This window comes from Leptopilina boulardi, unplaced genomic scaffold, assembly GCF_019393585.1.
Source record: "Leptopilina boulardi isolate dan_hultmark-lab unplaced genomic scaffold, ZJU_Lbou_2.1 LbouV2_125, whole genome shotgun sequence".
Taxonomy (NCBI): domain Eukaryota; kingdom Metazoa; phylum Arthropoda; class Insecta; order Hymenoptera; family Figitidae; genus Leptopilina; species Leptopilina boulardi.
This window is the reverse complement of record NW_026137669.1, coordinates 597518-614859: the sequence shown is the minus strand read 5'-3', so window position 1 is coordinate 614859 and position 17342 is coordinate 597518. Positions and strand designations below refer to the sequence as shown.

The window sequence follows — 17342 nt, the reverse complement described above, 5'->3', positions numbered from 1 at the left end:
TAAAATTATGTTTGTTATGTTTTCACGGACGTAATAAATGTATTCCTGACTAAACCAATTTTTAAAATAATATAGTTTAAGAAAATTAATAATAATCATAATAATAGTGAAAATTGAACTTACTGTTGAAGTTTTGAGAGGAGTTGTGTTGCTGTTGATTATGTTTACTTTGGTAGTTTATCTGGTGACGATTTTGATTTGGATAGAAATTAGATGGATTGCGTTGATTATGACGAGTATAACTTATTGCAGGAGATGGCGAAAAACCATTGGGACTAAATGATGTAATTCCAAAGGGGGGAGAAGTAAGTGGAATACTGCTCACCATATCCATATCCAACGAACTTCTTCCTGTTCGTCGCAAAAAATCATTACAAATACGATCTTCACGTCTATGATAATTACCACTTCGAGACGACTCATCGTTGTCATTGCGAATCTGATTTATGGGCATTGGACCCTCAGTACTAGTAGCTTTGCGCGGTATCCAGCCATCGCGACGTAATTCAATCACGTCACGCAGCATGAATCGAATACGTAAAGGGAGATCACTTCTCTCTGCCAATTGACTCATACGTTTGAAATATTGTTCCATAAGACCTTGGCCAACATCCGTATCAAGAATACGACCACATGTACGCATAATTTGGCAAAGACATTCAATATCCTCAGCCATGTCCCCCCGGGATCCTCCACGCTTTCTCTCCACCAGTTGCTTAATGCAAAGATGTAAAATTTTATCTGAAACAATTTCCAATTTTCCAAGTTCTCCAATGAATTTAATGTTGCCGAGCATCTTACGCTTAGCCACTTGACGTCGTTCTTCCTCTTCTGGTCCAAGATCATCTTGATTATCAAATGCTTCTGTGGCTTTGGATCTATTTTCGAATTCAATTTTGCACTTTTTGAGTAAAAGCAACTCAAATGTTGACTGTGATTTTTGTCCATCAACGGAAGGTTTTGGAGTTTCAAAGTTTGGTGCTTCTTCTGCCAATCGTTTGCACAACTGTGCATACATAGAACTGTACTTCGGTTCATCTAGTGCTTTTTCAAAAATCTGTAAATGGAAACGGAATGTCAGAATTACATATATATATTGGATAAAAATTCATTTTTCAATTACTTTTCTCCGTATAATCATTTCTTACAAAACAATTAGTTAACAGGGGAAACAAAAATATTAATAAACGTTTTTTTAACTTTTTAAAAAAGTAAATATAACTAAACTTTTGCAGAAATTTTGTGATCCATTTTTCATATCATTTTTCATATCTTTTACATTCTTCTATATTCATAATGACATTTGTTGTAAACCAGCAAGGACCAAGTAAGCTGAAAAATTATAACATCAAAATGACGTTTTGGAATCAGAACCAATTCATCTCTTTTTGGAATTATAATTTTACCATTTTCTTGATTCAAATATATTTTCCATTTAAATATATACTTTGATTATCTTAAAATATTAAAAACTATTATTATTGACACATCATTTAATTGTTTCCACTAACCTTGTTGTTAGATTACAAACTTTATTTTCTTTTCATTTAGTAGACATTACTTAAGTAAAGGAATTTCCATCTTTCTAGGAATTTGTTTTGACTACGAGATGTTTTTGAATCCAATTGTCTATAAAAATACGTTTTCCAACACCTACGTAGAACGTGACACTTTGTAGGACTTTGTTCGTTTTCTTGTTTATTGACAAAATGATACTACTGCCCACCAGTAAACCATATAAAGTAAACCATTTTTATCGTCCACCAGTGGGCAACAAGGCGATGCCATTTTCCCAGCAAAGAGGGATTATAAAAAAAAATAGAAAGTACCTATGCAAATAATATTTTGTGAATTTCGTTATACAGTACTTAAAAATCAACAATTTAGAATTAATTATAATTAAGTTCATGAAGAAAAGAATTTATAAAAATTCAACAAATCGTATAAATTTGAAAATTCGGACTGGAAACTCATAGAACTATTAAAATACCAATAACTAAAATAATAATCAGACGCGGCAGTTGTTACTTTTTTTAAATTTGAGAATAAATTATTTTTCCAAATCGAGGCACATGAATTTTTTCCAAATTTAACTCTTAACTGGCGCCATGGGTCCAGTAGACCCGAGAATTTTTTTGAGCACAAATTAATTGAATGTGTAGCTTTTGAATATTTTTTATATTTTAAGGAGGGTGGCGGGTCAACATAACCTCAAAAACCTATCAAAATTATAAAATTGTTTTTAACGCAAACAAGAATATAATAAATATTAATTTCAGACAATTAATATTTTGTTAATAATTATTTTTTAAACATTTAGTTTTTTTTCTTTTAAATCAGACAAAAATTGAAATTTTTAACCAATTTTTATAAACAAAAGTTCATTTTACTAAGTGAAACATTCTCTACAATTGTTCCTTTTTTTATATTGTAATAAGTATGTTCTTAAAAATTTATTCAATAAATAAAATTTTAATTGTTTAAAACTTTTTATGAACATATTTATTATAATATAAAAAAGGTAACAATTGTAGAGAATGTTTCACTGAGTAAAATGAGCTTTTGTTTATAAAAATTGGTTAAAAACTGCAATTTTTGTCTGATATAAAAGAAAAAAAAACTAAATGTTAAAAAAATAATTATTGACAAAATATTTTGGAAAAAAATAATTTTTTTCGAAAGGAGTAAATCTACATCTTCAAAAATTGTTCGAAATTAATATTTATTATATTTTTGTTTGCGTTAAAAACAATTTTTTAGTTTTGACAGGTTTTTGAGGTTATGTTGACCCGCCACCCTCCTTAATATATTAGTTTGACATATTTTTAGTAATTTTGTAAGTTTTTTGATACAACTAATTGGATACAAATAATAAATTAGCTTCAAACATTAATAATTGAGGCTCCCAATTCAAGAACCGGTCGGACCCTTGGACGCACGCGCTAATACCAGTCGGGTAGCAGTGAGCGGCCCAGAGACGCTCACTGCTCACTGCTGGTATTAATGCGTGCGTCCAAGCGTACAACCTATTCTTGAAATAAGAGCTCTAATTATAAATTTTTAATTGTAACCTCAAAAGTCACATTTTATTCTGCAAAATAAATACCTTTTTTGCAAGTCCTGCTGTAGTGGTAATTTTTTCCTTAAAGAATAATACGTGAAGCGTATAACATTAAATTTTTGTCATAATATTAAAATTTAAATAACTCATGAATTTTTAAGTAAAAACACGCAATTTTTCGTTATTATTTTTCATAATTTTTTTTAACTAACTCAAAATAAATTTATCCCTATAAAACTAATAAAATTTTAAAAAAGACATCATAAGCTATCTCAAATTAAATTTTTGTGTAAAAATTTTCAATACCGGCTATACAACAAACGTTTGAATACGTCGGGTCCAGCAGACCCGTTGTGCCATTTACGTTACGACGAGGAATTGTGTCAGTTAAGGGTTAAATTTGTATATTTATTGTATTTAATCTAATCCTCGTTTGACCTAATCGTCATTTGGGCTAACTATTTTTTTAACATAATTCTTATTTGGCCTAATTGTCACTTGATCTAATTCTTATGTGGCCAGAACTCCATTCAACATAATTATTATTTGTCACAATATTTCACTGCCCTAATTTTTATTCCGCCTTTATCAGGTCTAATTTTTAATTAACCTAATTCTTACTTCACCTAAACTTCATCTGACCTTATTCTTATATAATAAGTTAACACTTAAGGGGAGTTAAGGGAAAGGGGAAGGGAAATCGTACTTTTACGCACTTTTACCCTTCCATCACAGCAATTCAGTCGAGATTTTGACGCAAAATGTTATAAAAAATTACACAGGCACACAAAAAATAAAAAGTTGTTTGGCCGAGACACTACACTAGTCTATTTTCATGTATTTTTTCACGCTGAATCCGAATCCGAAGTCAGAATTATCAGATTGGCTCTTATTTTTGAGATAAACTCAAAAAACTGCTCAGAAAGAAAAATAAAATCAAAAAGTTAAAAAATTTTTGAATGTCACTGCGATAGTGTAATTCCATGTGTTTTTTGTCGCTGAATCCGAATCCAAAGTCAGAATTGTTAGATTCGCTCAAATTTTTAAGATAATTGCAAAAAAACACAAGTAACAAAAAACTCAAAATACTCAAAATTAGTTTTTTGGAATTATCTTCAAAATTTCAGCCAATCTGTCAATTCTGACTTCGAATTCGGATTCAGCGTGAAAAAATACATGAAAATGCACTATCGTAATGTTTCGGCAAAAAAAAATTTCTTTGAGCTAAAATCGCCAAAAACTGATAAAAATTCTGAATTAGGGGCACAGATAATTTTTTTTTCCGAAACACTACGATAGTGCATTTTCATGTATTTTTTCACGCTGAATCCGAATTCCAAGTCAGAATTGACAGATTGGCTCAAATTTTGAAGATAATTCCAAAAAACTGATTTTGAGTATTTTGAGTTTTTTGTTACTTGTGTTTTTTTGCAATTATCTCAAAAATTTGAGCGAATCTAACAATTCTGACTTTGGATTCGGATTCAGCGACAAAAAATACATGGAATTACACTATCGCAGTGACATTCAAAAATTTTTTAACTTTTTGATTTTATTTTTCTTTCTGAGCAGTTTTTTGAGTTTATCTCAAAAATAAGAGCCAATCTGATAATTCTGACTTCGGATTCGGATTCAGCGTGAAAAAATACATGAAAATAGACTAGTGTAGTGTCTCGGCCAAACAACTTTTTATTTTTTGTGTGCCTGTGTTATGTATGTGACATGGGCACAAATAGGGAAATCTCGACTCGCGTGATTGTCGCACTCGCTTCGCTCGTGCGTCAAACTCACACCAGTCTTCATTACCCTACTTTTGCGCCCTTGCCACATAAATAATTATTGAGATACCGTCAAAACGGGTAACTCCGGACACTCGTACATTTTTGAAAATATTTTGTATTTCCCTTCTACCTAATAGTTTTCATAAAGAGTTAGCTTTTATTTTATTGAACATTCAGGAAATATAATGTGACATATTAAAAATAAAAATACTTAAAGAAATTCAAGAAAAAAATTAATTTAGTAGGAATAAATTTTGTAGGTTATTGCACTTTGTGAAAAAAAACTTATTTTTGAACGTATATATGTAAAGTAAGTGATATTTCTTTTTTAAAATTTGATCTACTATTCATTGACATAAAATTCAAATGTAATTTTGTAGGGTAACTTCGGACATGGGACGAATAAGTAACGTAGTTGGAAAAAAACCTAATTAGTATTATTATTCTGACAGCACAATTTAAAAAGCCATTTCGGAGGTTAGAAGAAATTAATTGAGCATTCGAAAAGCATCTGAAAAATACAATGTACCCAAAAGTACATTGAGCGATCACTTGAAAATTCAAATGTACCATTAATTGATTTTAATTAATTTATTTGTTTTTGTAAAAAAATTATAAAAAATAGTCAGAGCTTTGCAATGGTTTATTATTAAAACAAAAATACTTTAATAATATAATTATCCTAAATTTCTTTGAATTACGCCAAAAATTTTAAACTGTCCGAAGTTACCCGCCCTTGAAGGCTAACTCCGGAGACTTGTTTTTTACTTCAAAGAAGAAAATAGAAATATATAAAAATATTTTAATTACACATATCAATACACAAGACCCTAAAGATTTTAAACGTCAAGTCCCCAGATATTTTTTCATAAAAGATATTAATGAAAAACATCAAAAACTTTCCGAAGTTACCCACTTTGACGGCAATAAAAAGTTTAAAATAATAACAAATAAATTTTTTTTTCGTATATTCTTGCTAAATTTAATCTTATTTAAAAAAGCAGATTATTTAAATCTGTACAAAAATAAAACATGCAGACACTTTTAAACAAAGAGTTGCAAAAACTCTCGCTATAGCGCGTTAGAGCTGGTTTTACGTTGCAACGCAAACTTTAAAAAAAGATAACTCATACAAAAATAAATATTTTTAAAAGATCTAAAGTGGAAATTGTTAAAGAGAATATGAGCTTTCATATGCATATCACGAAAACGTGTTCAGTGTCTAAAAACCTATAAAATCACCCTACACGGGAAAAAAATAGTTTGTGAAACTTTCGTAAACTAGTTGTTCACTTTTGGACGGGCACAAAGTTTGGAAATCTTTCATTAACTTTTTTTCAAGATTCCACAAACTTTTTTTTGTGCGCGTGCGCAGACATTCATCGTCATGAAGAGTGATGAACGTTCGTGAAATCTTGGAAAAAGTTAATGAAAGATTTCCAAACTTTGGGCCCGTCCAAAAGTGAACAACTGGTTTACGAAAGTTTCACGAACTATTTTTTTCCCTGTATGCGGTCCTAGAAATAAACAAAATTGAAATTCTGTTGCACGGTGAAATCTAATCGAAACATATCTTGTTTCATCCATTTTTTGATTTTTTATAGGCGATTCGATTGAATTAAAATTCTCTTAACTTTTCACACCTATCTTCAACGAAGAAAAAGTTGGTCCCCGATGCCGAAAAAAAACTCTTATATATTTTGAATCTCTGGACACTAAATGAACAAAATTTCAAAGATTCAAAATCGTAACCGATCCTCCTGCATGACTTTTTATGTATTTATTGTTTTTTTATGCATTATAATGAAAAATTGCTTCATTACCATGTGCAGATCAGTTGAAATTACTAGTGCAATTTTTTTATACTTATTAAATGTAAAAATAATAATAATAATAATACATAACTATCATTTTTGGGAATAAAAGTTGGATGATCCATATTGTAATTTTAAATCCGCACTGTCAACAAAAATAATAAGAGAGTATTTTCCCTAGAACACCGCAGATGCAAACATTAGATTATCCAAATTTTCTATCACTTCTTATTCTTATTAATATACGCGACATTAGTTACTGCTATTGGAATTTGTATTTGTATCGTGTAAAAAAATAAATGATAACAAGTTGGCTAAAATTAGTTCAAAGTTTTGTAGATGTAGTTGATTTATTTTTAATCACGCGTTTTGTCATGATTAAAATATAAAGTTTGTACCTTATGTGGTAAAAAAATTGTTTGCAAGTACGGTAATTTAAAACCTTTTTTTTCTTCACAGAAAGTCATAAAAAGGTCTTCCAAACTTTTATGAATAAAAGTTTTTCTTTAAGTAATTTAAAATTTCCAACGATAGAATTGCCGTTGATAAGTTCAGATAATATTGTTTGACAATTTACACACATACTCGATACAAAATTTTGAATTATTTAAAGAAAAATTTCTATTCTCATAAGTTTTGATCAGCTTTTTTTGGTTTACTGTGATGAAAAAAGTTTCTAAATTACCGTCTTTGCAAACAATTTTTCTACCACACAAGGCACAAATTTTTTTATATTTCAATCATGACAACAGGCGTGATTTAACTTGTAGTAATAAGTCATTTTTAAATAGATTAAAAATAAATCAATTACATCTACAAAACTTTGAACTAATTTTAGCCAACTTGTTATCATTTATTTTTTTACACGATACAAATACAAATTCCAATAGCAGTAACTAATGTCGCGTATATTAATAAGAATAAGAAGTGATAGAAAATTTGGATAATCTAATGTTTGCATCTGCGGTGTTCTAGGGAAAATACTCTCTTATTATTTTTGTTGACAGTGCGGATTTAAAATTACAATATGGATCATCCAACTTTTATTCCCAAAAATGATAGTTATGTATTATTATTATTATTATTTTTACATTTAATAAGTATTAAAAAATTGCACTAGTAATTTCAACTGATCTGCACATCGTAATGAAGCAATTTTTCATTATAATGCATAAAAAACAATAAATACAATTTTGTTCATTTAGTGTCCAGAGATTCAAAATATATAAGTTTTTTTTCGGCATCGGGGACCAACTTTTTCTTCGTTGAAGATAGGTGTGTTTTGTTTGGAACACTGCACGGAAAAAACAAATTAACTATTTTAGCACCAAACTGCTTTATCCTTTAACAGTATATAATTTCGTTTACCTATTAAAGTATACAATAATGCTTTTTTAGTTTAAAATAAGTCCATACTAAATAAGTATAATGGTTATGCTCTTATAGTCATATGGTCTACCTAAAATAGTAAGAACTTCTTCCTTCTTGGTGGATAAATTCTTGCAACTTGCGTTTTGGCCTATATCGATATATCGATGGTTGGAAAGGGAGGGAGGCGTGGCCAAAACGCAGGTTGCAAGAATTTATCCACCAAAAAGAAAGAAGCTCTTGCTATTTTAGGTAGACTATATGTCGTACTTTGCGGGCATCAGTTGTATGCTTTTAAAGTACGTCACTATTACTATAAGAGTATAACCATTATACTTATTTAGTATGGACTTACTTTAAACTAAAAAAGCATTATTTCATACTTTAATAGGTAAACGAAATTATCTACTGTTAAAGGATAAAGTAGTTTGGTGCTAAAATAGTTAATTTGTTTTTTCCGTGTGAAGTACAAAATACCCCACGCGCGTTCTATGTTAATTTAAAGCACCTAAATCTAAGAAAATCGGGTTTGTAGCATTAATTTTGGCATTCATCTGGCATTAATTCGATGATAGTACAACCTCCCCAAGCTATGAGCATGATTTTTGGAGCATCAGTGTCTGTGCGACAGTAGAGCGAAGTTAAGTGGTCTTGCTTGCACTCTTGGCACACTGGGGTACAGGTGATCCCACTCAACTTCGGTCCATTGTCGCACAGACACAGGTACTTCGAAAATCATTTTCATAGCTTGGGCAGGTTGTACTACTATCAAATTAATGCCAGAAGGCACTACAAACCCGATTTATTTAAATTTAGGTACTTTAAATTAACATAGAACACGCGTGGGTTATTTTGTACCCTAGTGTACCAAACATAGGTTAAAATGGCGCTGTCCACCATAAAACATCTTTTTCTTTCAACATTTTACAAATAAGCACATAATCAAGTAATTTATAGCTATTTTTTAATATTAAAAAAACCAGTATTTATATCGAATAGAAAAATATCGATTTAAAAATATTTAAATCAGAAGTAAAAAAAATTTTTTAAATGAAATTTTTTTGAGCCAGAAAAGAAACTTCCCAAAAATGACATAACGGGTATACTTGGGTGTTTGACACCCTGTGATGTTCAAGTGTATCTCATTCGAAAGGAAACGGGGTAAGTCCGGGGGAGTTGGCCATACGGGAGAGATGGCTAATTCAAATATTTTATAGAATTTGCTGCTAGGTATCGCTTATTAAAGATTAGTTCGCTTTATTTTGTGGCAAAACACAATTAAAAGAAAAAACTTCACGAAAAATATTTAAAAAATAAGTAAAAAACTGATTTGTTATTTTTACTAGTTCTGAAAAAAGTAATTAGTTTACGTTTCTCACTGGTGTTATGTTCTTTTATAGAATAATTTTGAATTTAATTTTTTTCTGTAAAGTACATGACCCAAGCTTTGTCAAATTTATATTTATTCAAAAATTTTATTTATTTATTTATTTAAATTTTAGTTGTGTCAATTTGTCTCCTGACATTAGGAGAGATGGACATGTTTTTTCGAGGTGAGATGGCCATACTGTTAAGTTATTGGCACCCTTGAGATTCGTGTGTTCGCTAAAAAAACATTAATTCTGTGGCAAATGATATTTTTCATGACATATATTGCAACAAGACACTCCAACAAAGATTTTCAAATTTAAATATGATCAAATAAAATAATCACTATTGTGTATTTAAATCTTAAAAACGTTTATAAACAATCATAACACAGGTCTACAAAATAATACTCTTTTGCTTTAGTTGTCGGAGTTGTTTTCAATGTATTTTTGTGTGCTGAATACGATCCCGGGTTCTAAAATTGCGTATGAAGTCAGGATTTTGAGTAAACTGGGGGTAAAGTCTTTAAAAACCGTGTTTTTGAGTGTTTCAGTATTTTTTCTCCTTAACTTGACGTGCAAGAGACTCCTATCTAGGCTTAAATTGAAGTTTAAAACGGACATTTTAATACCCATATGCGCATAATAAAAAAAATTTTTGAAATTTTGATAAAATGGGGGTAATGACCCCAAAAATCTTTTTAAGTGACTTGAACCTAATTTTTTTCAAAATTTCAATTTTTTTATCTTGCGCATACCTATGTGTCTTAAAGTGTATGATATGAGCTTTAATTTAAGTCTATATAAAAGTCTCTATCACGTCAGGTTAAGAAAAAAAAATACTGAAAACTCTCAAAAACTCGGTTTTTGGAGACTTTACCTCCACTTTACTCAAAATCCAGACGTGATACGCAATTTTGGAACCCGGAATCGTGTTCAGGACACAAAAATAAATTGGAAACCACTCTGATATCTCAAAAAAATTCCTTGTACCCTTGTTGTGTTGGTAAGACAAACAAACAGACAGCGCTTATGAAAATTGCACTGAATTTAATGATAAATGTTCGAAATGTAGTCAGAACAAGAAAAAAAGACTTTAATCCCTTTAAATTAAAATTTTTGATAAAGCGAAAAGCTAAAAATTGATTTTAAAGTATTGGTCATCTCTCCCGTACGCCTATGGCCATCTCCTCCGTACATTCCGGGAGAGATGGCCAAACGCGTTTTTTAAGAAATATTAATTTTAAGATTGTTTGCATTTAAAAAATTTCTCATTTCTATTATTTTTTGTAAGTTAAATGTTCAATGTTTAATTATTAGCAATAAAAGTTAATACATAAATCACTTTCTTTTTATTTTTACAGACCTTTAAAAAAACTATGGACAACTCCCCCGGACTTACCCTAGATATAATCCTTCAAACGAAATTTCTTAATTGAGTTCAAGTCAAATATTTTGTCATAAAATTGTAATCAGTTTAAAAGGTCTTGTAAATTTTTAAAACCATAAATTAAATGTTTTTTAAGATTTTTTTAATCAAAAGTTTCAAAATATACTCTCTAAATATGAATTAGTGAAAAGTGAGCTACTAATTTACATTAGTAAGAATCTTTACTAATTTTTAGTAAATTATTACTATTTGATTTAGTAGTTTAAATTTTTTTACTACAGTTTTAGTAAAAAGTGACTAATTTAAATTAGTAGCTCACTTTTCACTAATTCATATTTAGAGAGTAATGAGTTAAATCTTTTATCATGTTTTTATGTATATTTAGGACAATAAAAAAATTAAGTTATGATATTAAAAAATTTAATAATATTTTCCTTCTATAGAGAGCGCACTTTAAAATTGTATTTAAGTTTGTATTTAAATTCACCATAACTCGAAAACCGATTAACCGATTTTAAAAATTCTTGTTCCATTCTCTTCTGTGGAATATTTTTTAGCGGGTAAACCTCTAATATACCAATAATATTCATTTTTATGTTTTCTGCAAATAATTAAATGTAAAAAAAAATACAATTTTCAGTTTTTTATTTTCAAAAACTTTTCATTTTTTCAAATTTTGGTAGTTTTGAGTAATTCGAGGTCCTGAATATACATAAAAACATTTTAAAAGATTTAACTTATTATATTTTGAAACTTGTAAAAAAAATCTTTAAAAACCTTCAATTTTAGGGCTTAAAAAATTCACAAGACCCCGTAGGAAATATTTTGTCATAAAATTCTAATTAGTTTAAGAAATCTTTTAAAAATTCATACCTATCATAATTTCATTTATCATAATTCACAAAAAAAACCTTAACTCAAACTGAGTTGAATGAGCCTTGGCTTATTTTTGTTGCACTTCAAATTGAGTCTGATTGAACTGATTTTGAGTTCAGGTTTTTTTTGTGTTAACTCAACAGTAGCAGAAGTTTTGCGTTTCTCAAGATCAAAATATTGGTACTTTCTAATATCTCTGGTCAGACAATGTTGGCATTTCTTTATTTCTCTACAGTAGCTTTCTGTTTTACCCATAGTTGAAACAAGCAGACGTGCTGGGTTTATTAAAATTATTAGTGAAACAAAATTTCAAAAACTTTTCTAACTTTTAACTATTTTTAAAATATTTATCTCAACTTAGACGAGGGGTTGTATGAAAATTTACAAACTGATGTGTAACCGAAATGCATGTTACAGAATTCTGCCTAATTGTCATTTAATGCCATGTAAAAATTATCAAGAAAATTCTGATTGCTCACTTTTTAAATTCAGATTTATTAATTCTGCCAGATGAAAAAATCATGAACTTTCGGTTAAGTGACAATTCTATTATATAACTTACTTATTAAGAACGCAAACATGAAATTCAGGTTTTTGTTTTAAAAGTGATAGCAGCATATAATTCTTGGGTTTAAAGGTGATTTTGAAAAATTCTTTCTAAGTTGATTTAAAAATCCTAAATAAGTACAGATTTCAGTGAGTTTCTACCGTGTATGTACTGACAAAATTTTCTTACTTTTTAAGTATGAATAGTATTCTTGTGATTGTTACGAGAAGTAGGGAGATATCTTGGCTGGGCCTTTCGTTTCGGCTTTCACTCAGTAGATTTCTGTGCACACTAATACATACGCATAGCATAAGCACAAATCCCTCTCAAAACAACATGAACATTAATGCATATGTATTAGTATGGGCAGAAATCTACTGAGTGTAAGCCGAACAAACAGCTCAGTCAAGATATGTCTCCACTTCTCCTACCACCTCTTTTCATAGGACTCATAACAGAGTTACACCTCCTGTTTCTAGTCTTCTTGCGACTGTTCTATAAATACATGGGAAAACATTCTGTGTAAGCACTGTTTACTGGTGGTCACAAACAGCACAAACTTCAAAGGATGTGCTGACCATAGTATATGTGTAGCTGGCGCCTGAATCCAGGACTCAGGCTGCAGTCCCCTGCACTGTAAAAAATCCCAATATTAATTTACAACGTATAACGTTGGAAATTTTTCGATTCACGTACAACGTTGGATTTTTACAGCCAGAATGTTGATTTACAAACTGTTTGTATCATAACCAATCGTTTGTAATTTTTCAGAATTTTAGTATCAGACATATATTTTTTTTAATAAAATAAAAGTTAACAAATGAAATAATAAAATATTATTCGTAATTTTCTTTAAATAATCTAGACAATAACAAATAAATCAATAATAAACGGATAAGATTAAACAAATAAAACAAAAAAACATTATTTGAGATTCTTTTTAGGTTAGTTTTGACTTGTCCGCCTGTGGATATTACAAACGGGCAGTACATGAACAACCTGTATGTAGAATTACAACAGAATTGGTATTTACATTCAAATGTTAATTTACAACGTTATACGTGAAGCTAAAAGTTTCCAACGTTTCACGTTGTAATTTAACATCGGGTTGTATAATTACTAACAGGCAACATTTTTACAATTATATATATAATAAATTTACATTCTAATTGTAAAATTACTGTCAGCATATTAAATTATTAGGTGTATCATAGTGAAATTACAAACCGAAAAGATTTTAATTACAACCCGATTGTAATTCAACATTGGCCTTTTTTACAGTGTGGCTTTTGTCACTAGATCATGAGTGTAAAAGAGATGCAGATATATGTTTGATGTTTACACTCATGGTCTAGTGACAAAATGCAACGCAAAACGCTGTCATGGGACTGCAGCCTCATGCTACCTATTTCGTAGCGCAAGCGCTGAGCCGCAGCAGTGTTCACCTTGTAATAGACACGTAAGGGTACGGTCACACTATCTCATGCATGCACTGTGCATGCATGCAGAAACATTTCGTCGGTCATGGAGCATTTACACCTTCGGCAAAGAATTTTCTTCACTTTGCATTTTCCGAAATACACTTACCTGATTGGTTGTCCACAATGCATCAGATACTGGACAACCAATCAGGTAAGTGTATTTCGGAAAATGCAAAGTGAAGAAAAGTCTTTGCAGAAGGTGTAAATGCTCCATCCCACTTCAACGAAATCTAGTGAATGTTTAGTAACTTTCTAGTTTCAACCGAAATTTTTGGAAAATTACTAGAAAGTTACTAAACATTCACTAGATATCGTTGAAGGTACAAAAGATAGCTGCGCCTCTTCTATTAGAAACAAGTTTATGGCATAATAGTATGAATATCTTGTGATTATAGTTCCATACCCTGACGTGGTACATGCTCCTGGCACATACTATTATAGAGCCAGAAACATTTGTTACAGAACAATTTAGGAACAAATTTATTGAATTTCTCTAAAACAAAACGAGAAACGAGACTGTTCTAGAAAGGTGACATAACATTGTTATAAAAAAATTCTATAATAAAAATAGTACAAAATTTCTATAAGATTTGTGATTTGTATTTTATAAAACACTTATAGAACATTTTCTTTGGAACAGTTATGTATTAAATTAGGAACTTCGTTCTAGAACACTGCTACCCTTTGGTGCTATAACTGCTACATGTCCTAAATGCAACCAAAGTTGTAGATCGATGTTCTTTAATAGAACGTGTTTTCTGGGTACTCTCTATGTTATTAGTTGGTACGGTAAACTAAAAATGGTACAAGAAATTTGTATCCACATATGACTTTATATTTCCCATAGAATTTAAATATACTTTATAGTCAAACATCATTTTACCATTTCGTTTACGGAAAAAGCAGGCACCCCAACTAATTTAGTTACAGAAGGGCATTATATAAATTAACATTTAAAAAATACTTTATTTGTCTTCAAAATTTCCCCTTATAGGATCATGTTTATGAATAATAATTAAAACCAGATGTCTCATCGCCTACGTTTCATCTTCAGGTTGGATGTCATCATCAGAGCTTTTTTTAATATTCAGTTTTTCAAAAAAAGATTCTTTACATGGTGGCGCCAAGCTCCTATAGCCATGAAATATATAGGCTGAACCATTTTGGATCTACTACTTTCCTCGTGGGAGCTCTGAACTCCCACAGGTGAAAAAGATATTCTTTTTTAGGGTAACAGCGCTCTCTCATTTATAAAATTTACGTACAGATACGTTAGCTTTCCCAGAAACTTTTACGTGCATTTGTCAAAAGGGAACCTACAAAACCGAGTCAATTTCAATCTTTTAATCATTAAAATCTTGATAATTTCCGTTTTTTGTATTTCTTTATGTAATGAATATAGATCAAAACTTTTTTGATACACTGAGAGAAGAAAAGCAAAGAATCTGTACTGTGACGAACGCCGGCCGTGGAAAATGGGTGTCAGTATCCGTTCTTTAGTTTTGTTCAGTTGGTGTCGTTCATAGTTCAGATACTAAGGTCTAGCAGCGTGGCAGCGGTGTGAACTAAGTTATACGGAATCTGTCTCATAGCGACCGACAGATACTGTACTTCTGAACAGTTCCATATCTGTGTACAGTATTTATACTCAAGCCAAGCACAACATCCATTTCACATTTTAGTACGGCATCTATCACACAGTGACGCTGCTGCTGCGCTCAACTTGGTGTACAGATGCTGAACTTCTCCATTTCAGATTCCGTGCTTTTTATCTCTCAGTGTAGGTTTTCGAGAAATTTGACCATGAAAATAGAAAAAATGCTTTTTGTAGGGTACTTTTTGATTTTTTATAAAGGAACAAAAAATTTTTTTTGAAGTTTTTGTTGTATACATATGAAAGCCCATATCTTCCTGAACAATTTGCAATTTAGAACTTTTAAAAATATTTATTTTGTATAAGGTATCCTTGTTTGAAGTTTACGTTTGAAAAAATTGATAGGTTTCGTTGAAATTTGTCTCTTGGGGGTTTCCAGGGTCAGTAACACAAGTGTAAAAAGTTTTTTTTTTTGAGTTTTCCAATGTTCAGCGTCAAAAAATACTGTAAGTATCACCATATGCGATCCCACAAACAAAAAAATGAAATTCTGATGCACAGTATAGTTTCAGAAATATATACACTGAGAGAAGAAAAGCACGGAATCTGAAATGGAGAAGTTCAGCATCTGTACACCAAGTTGAGCGCAGCAGCAGCGTCACTGTGTGATAGATGCCGTACTAAAATGTGAAATGGATGTTGTGCATGGCTTGAGTATAGATACTGTACACAGATATGAACTGTTCAGAAGTACAGTATCTGTCGGTCGCTATGAGACAGATTCGGTATAACTTAGTTCACACCCCTGCCGCGCTGCTAGACCTTAGTATCTGAACTATGAACGACACCAACTGAACAAAACTAAAGAACGGATACTGACACCCATTTTCCACGGCCGGCGTTCGTCACAGTACGGATTCTGTGCTTTTCTTCTCTCAGTGTAGGATGATGGAGCAATTCTGACAATGAGTACGGATTCGTGTTCAGCGTCAAAAAAACTGTAAGCATCACCATATGCGATCCCAGAAATAAAAATGCTGTTGCACTGGGTTATTGTTAAAAGAGAAAGAAAAAATGTAAACACAGAGAGATATAGATGGTAACCATACTTTTTGTAACATCTTTCATAGTACCGAGTAGCATAATGATAGTACCGGATAACATCTACTTTTTACCATCTATTTCTGTCCGTGAAAGAATATTTTTTTGAAAAACAAAAAAACCCAATCTGGACAATCCAAACGGACAAAACGTCCGTTATAAAACAACATATTCTGATCGAATAATTTACAAATATGATCTTATATGACAAAATGCTAAAAGCCATATTAGGTTAAACTGTAGAATACGGACGTTAGCGCTGTATCTGTCTTTACTTTAGGCTTACGTCCATTTTCTGTAGTTTTAAGCCAATATTATTACATACAGAAGGATCAATACAACTTCTTTTTATTTCAAATTGTACTTTATTCAATGGAAATACAAATATACTTTTATGTAAATATTTAAAATTAAATTCCTAATTAGTCTCTCTTTTTTACTATGATTAAAGAAATAAATTTATTAAGATAAAAACTCACCAATAAAATTACTCCTTTAAGAATGACATCTGTATTAAGCTCAACATTGAGTAAATCGTTGCTCAGCTTTGCGAATTTTTCCGGTGTGAGCTTGTTGAGAATTCCACGCACCTTTCTGAAGATAAGATCATTTCTGCTTTCTGGGGTGAGTGCATCGCGTCTAACAGTAGAAGGAGGGATCCAGCGTCGCTCAGTAGATAGGGAGCGAATTTCGTCCCTGGAAGGCATCGAATTTTTTAGTTTTGAGTTTACACTAAATAGGATTGCAACGCGTAGGATTTTGTTTTGAAGTAAAAAGGAAGCAGGTTGCTTTTTAAACTCGTTTAAAGCCAAGGTAATTATTTAAACCCTGACCTTCCTCCCGGGACACGAGCTGCACCCCCCGGTCCTCTGGGGTTATCCGTTGTTGCGTGTGTTTTGGTCCCCTGAATGATAAATTACAGGATACAGATATTTTTTAATGACTCTGAAACATAAAATTAA

At 30.9% G+C, this 17342-nt stretch overlaps 1 protein-coding gene across 4 annotated transcripts in view; it reads right to left on the bottom strand.

Moving 5' to 3' along the window:
• LOC127291139 (eukaryotic translation initiation factor 4 gamma 2) overlaps window positions 1–17342 on the bottom strand; it is a 43548-nt gene that overhangs the window by 9698 nt on the left and 16508 nt on the right. For 2 of the 4 annotated variants that reach the window (XM_051320064.1, XM_051320065.1), the window contains exons 2-4: window positions 17214–17325; window positions 16860–17076; window positions 124–1057 (exon numbers count right to left, since the gene is read on the bottom strand). In XM_051320064.1, the coding sequence (XP_051176021.1) occupies window positions 124–1018 (895 nt within the window). In that variant the 5' untranslated portion in view covers window positions 1019–1057; window positions 16860–17076; window positions 17214–17325. Of the gene's footprint in view, window positions 1–123; window positions 1058–16859; window positions 17326–17342 lie in introns of all 4 variants that reach the window. The other 2 variants (XM_051320062.1, XM_051320063.1) reach the window with 1 other exon arrangement.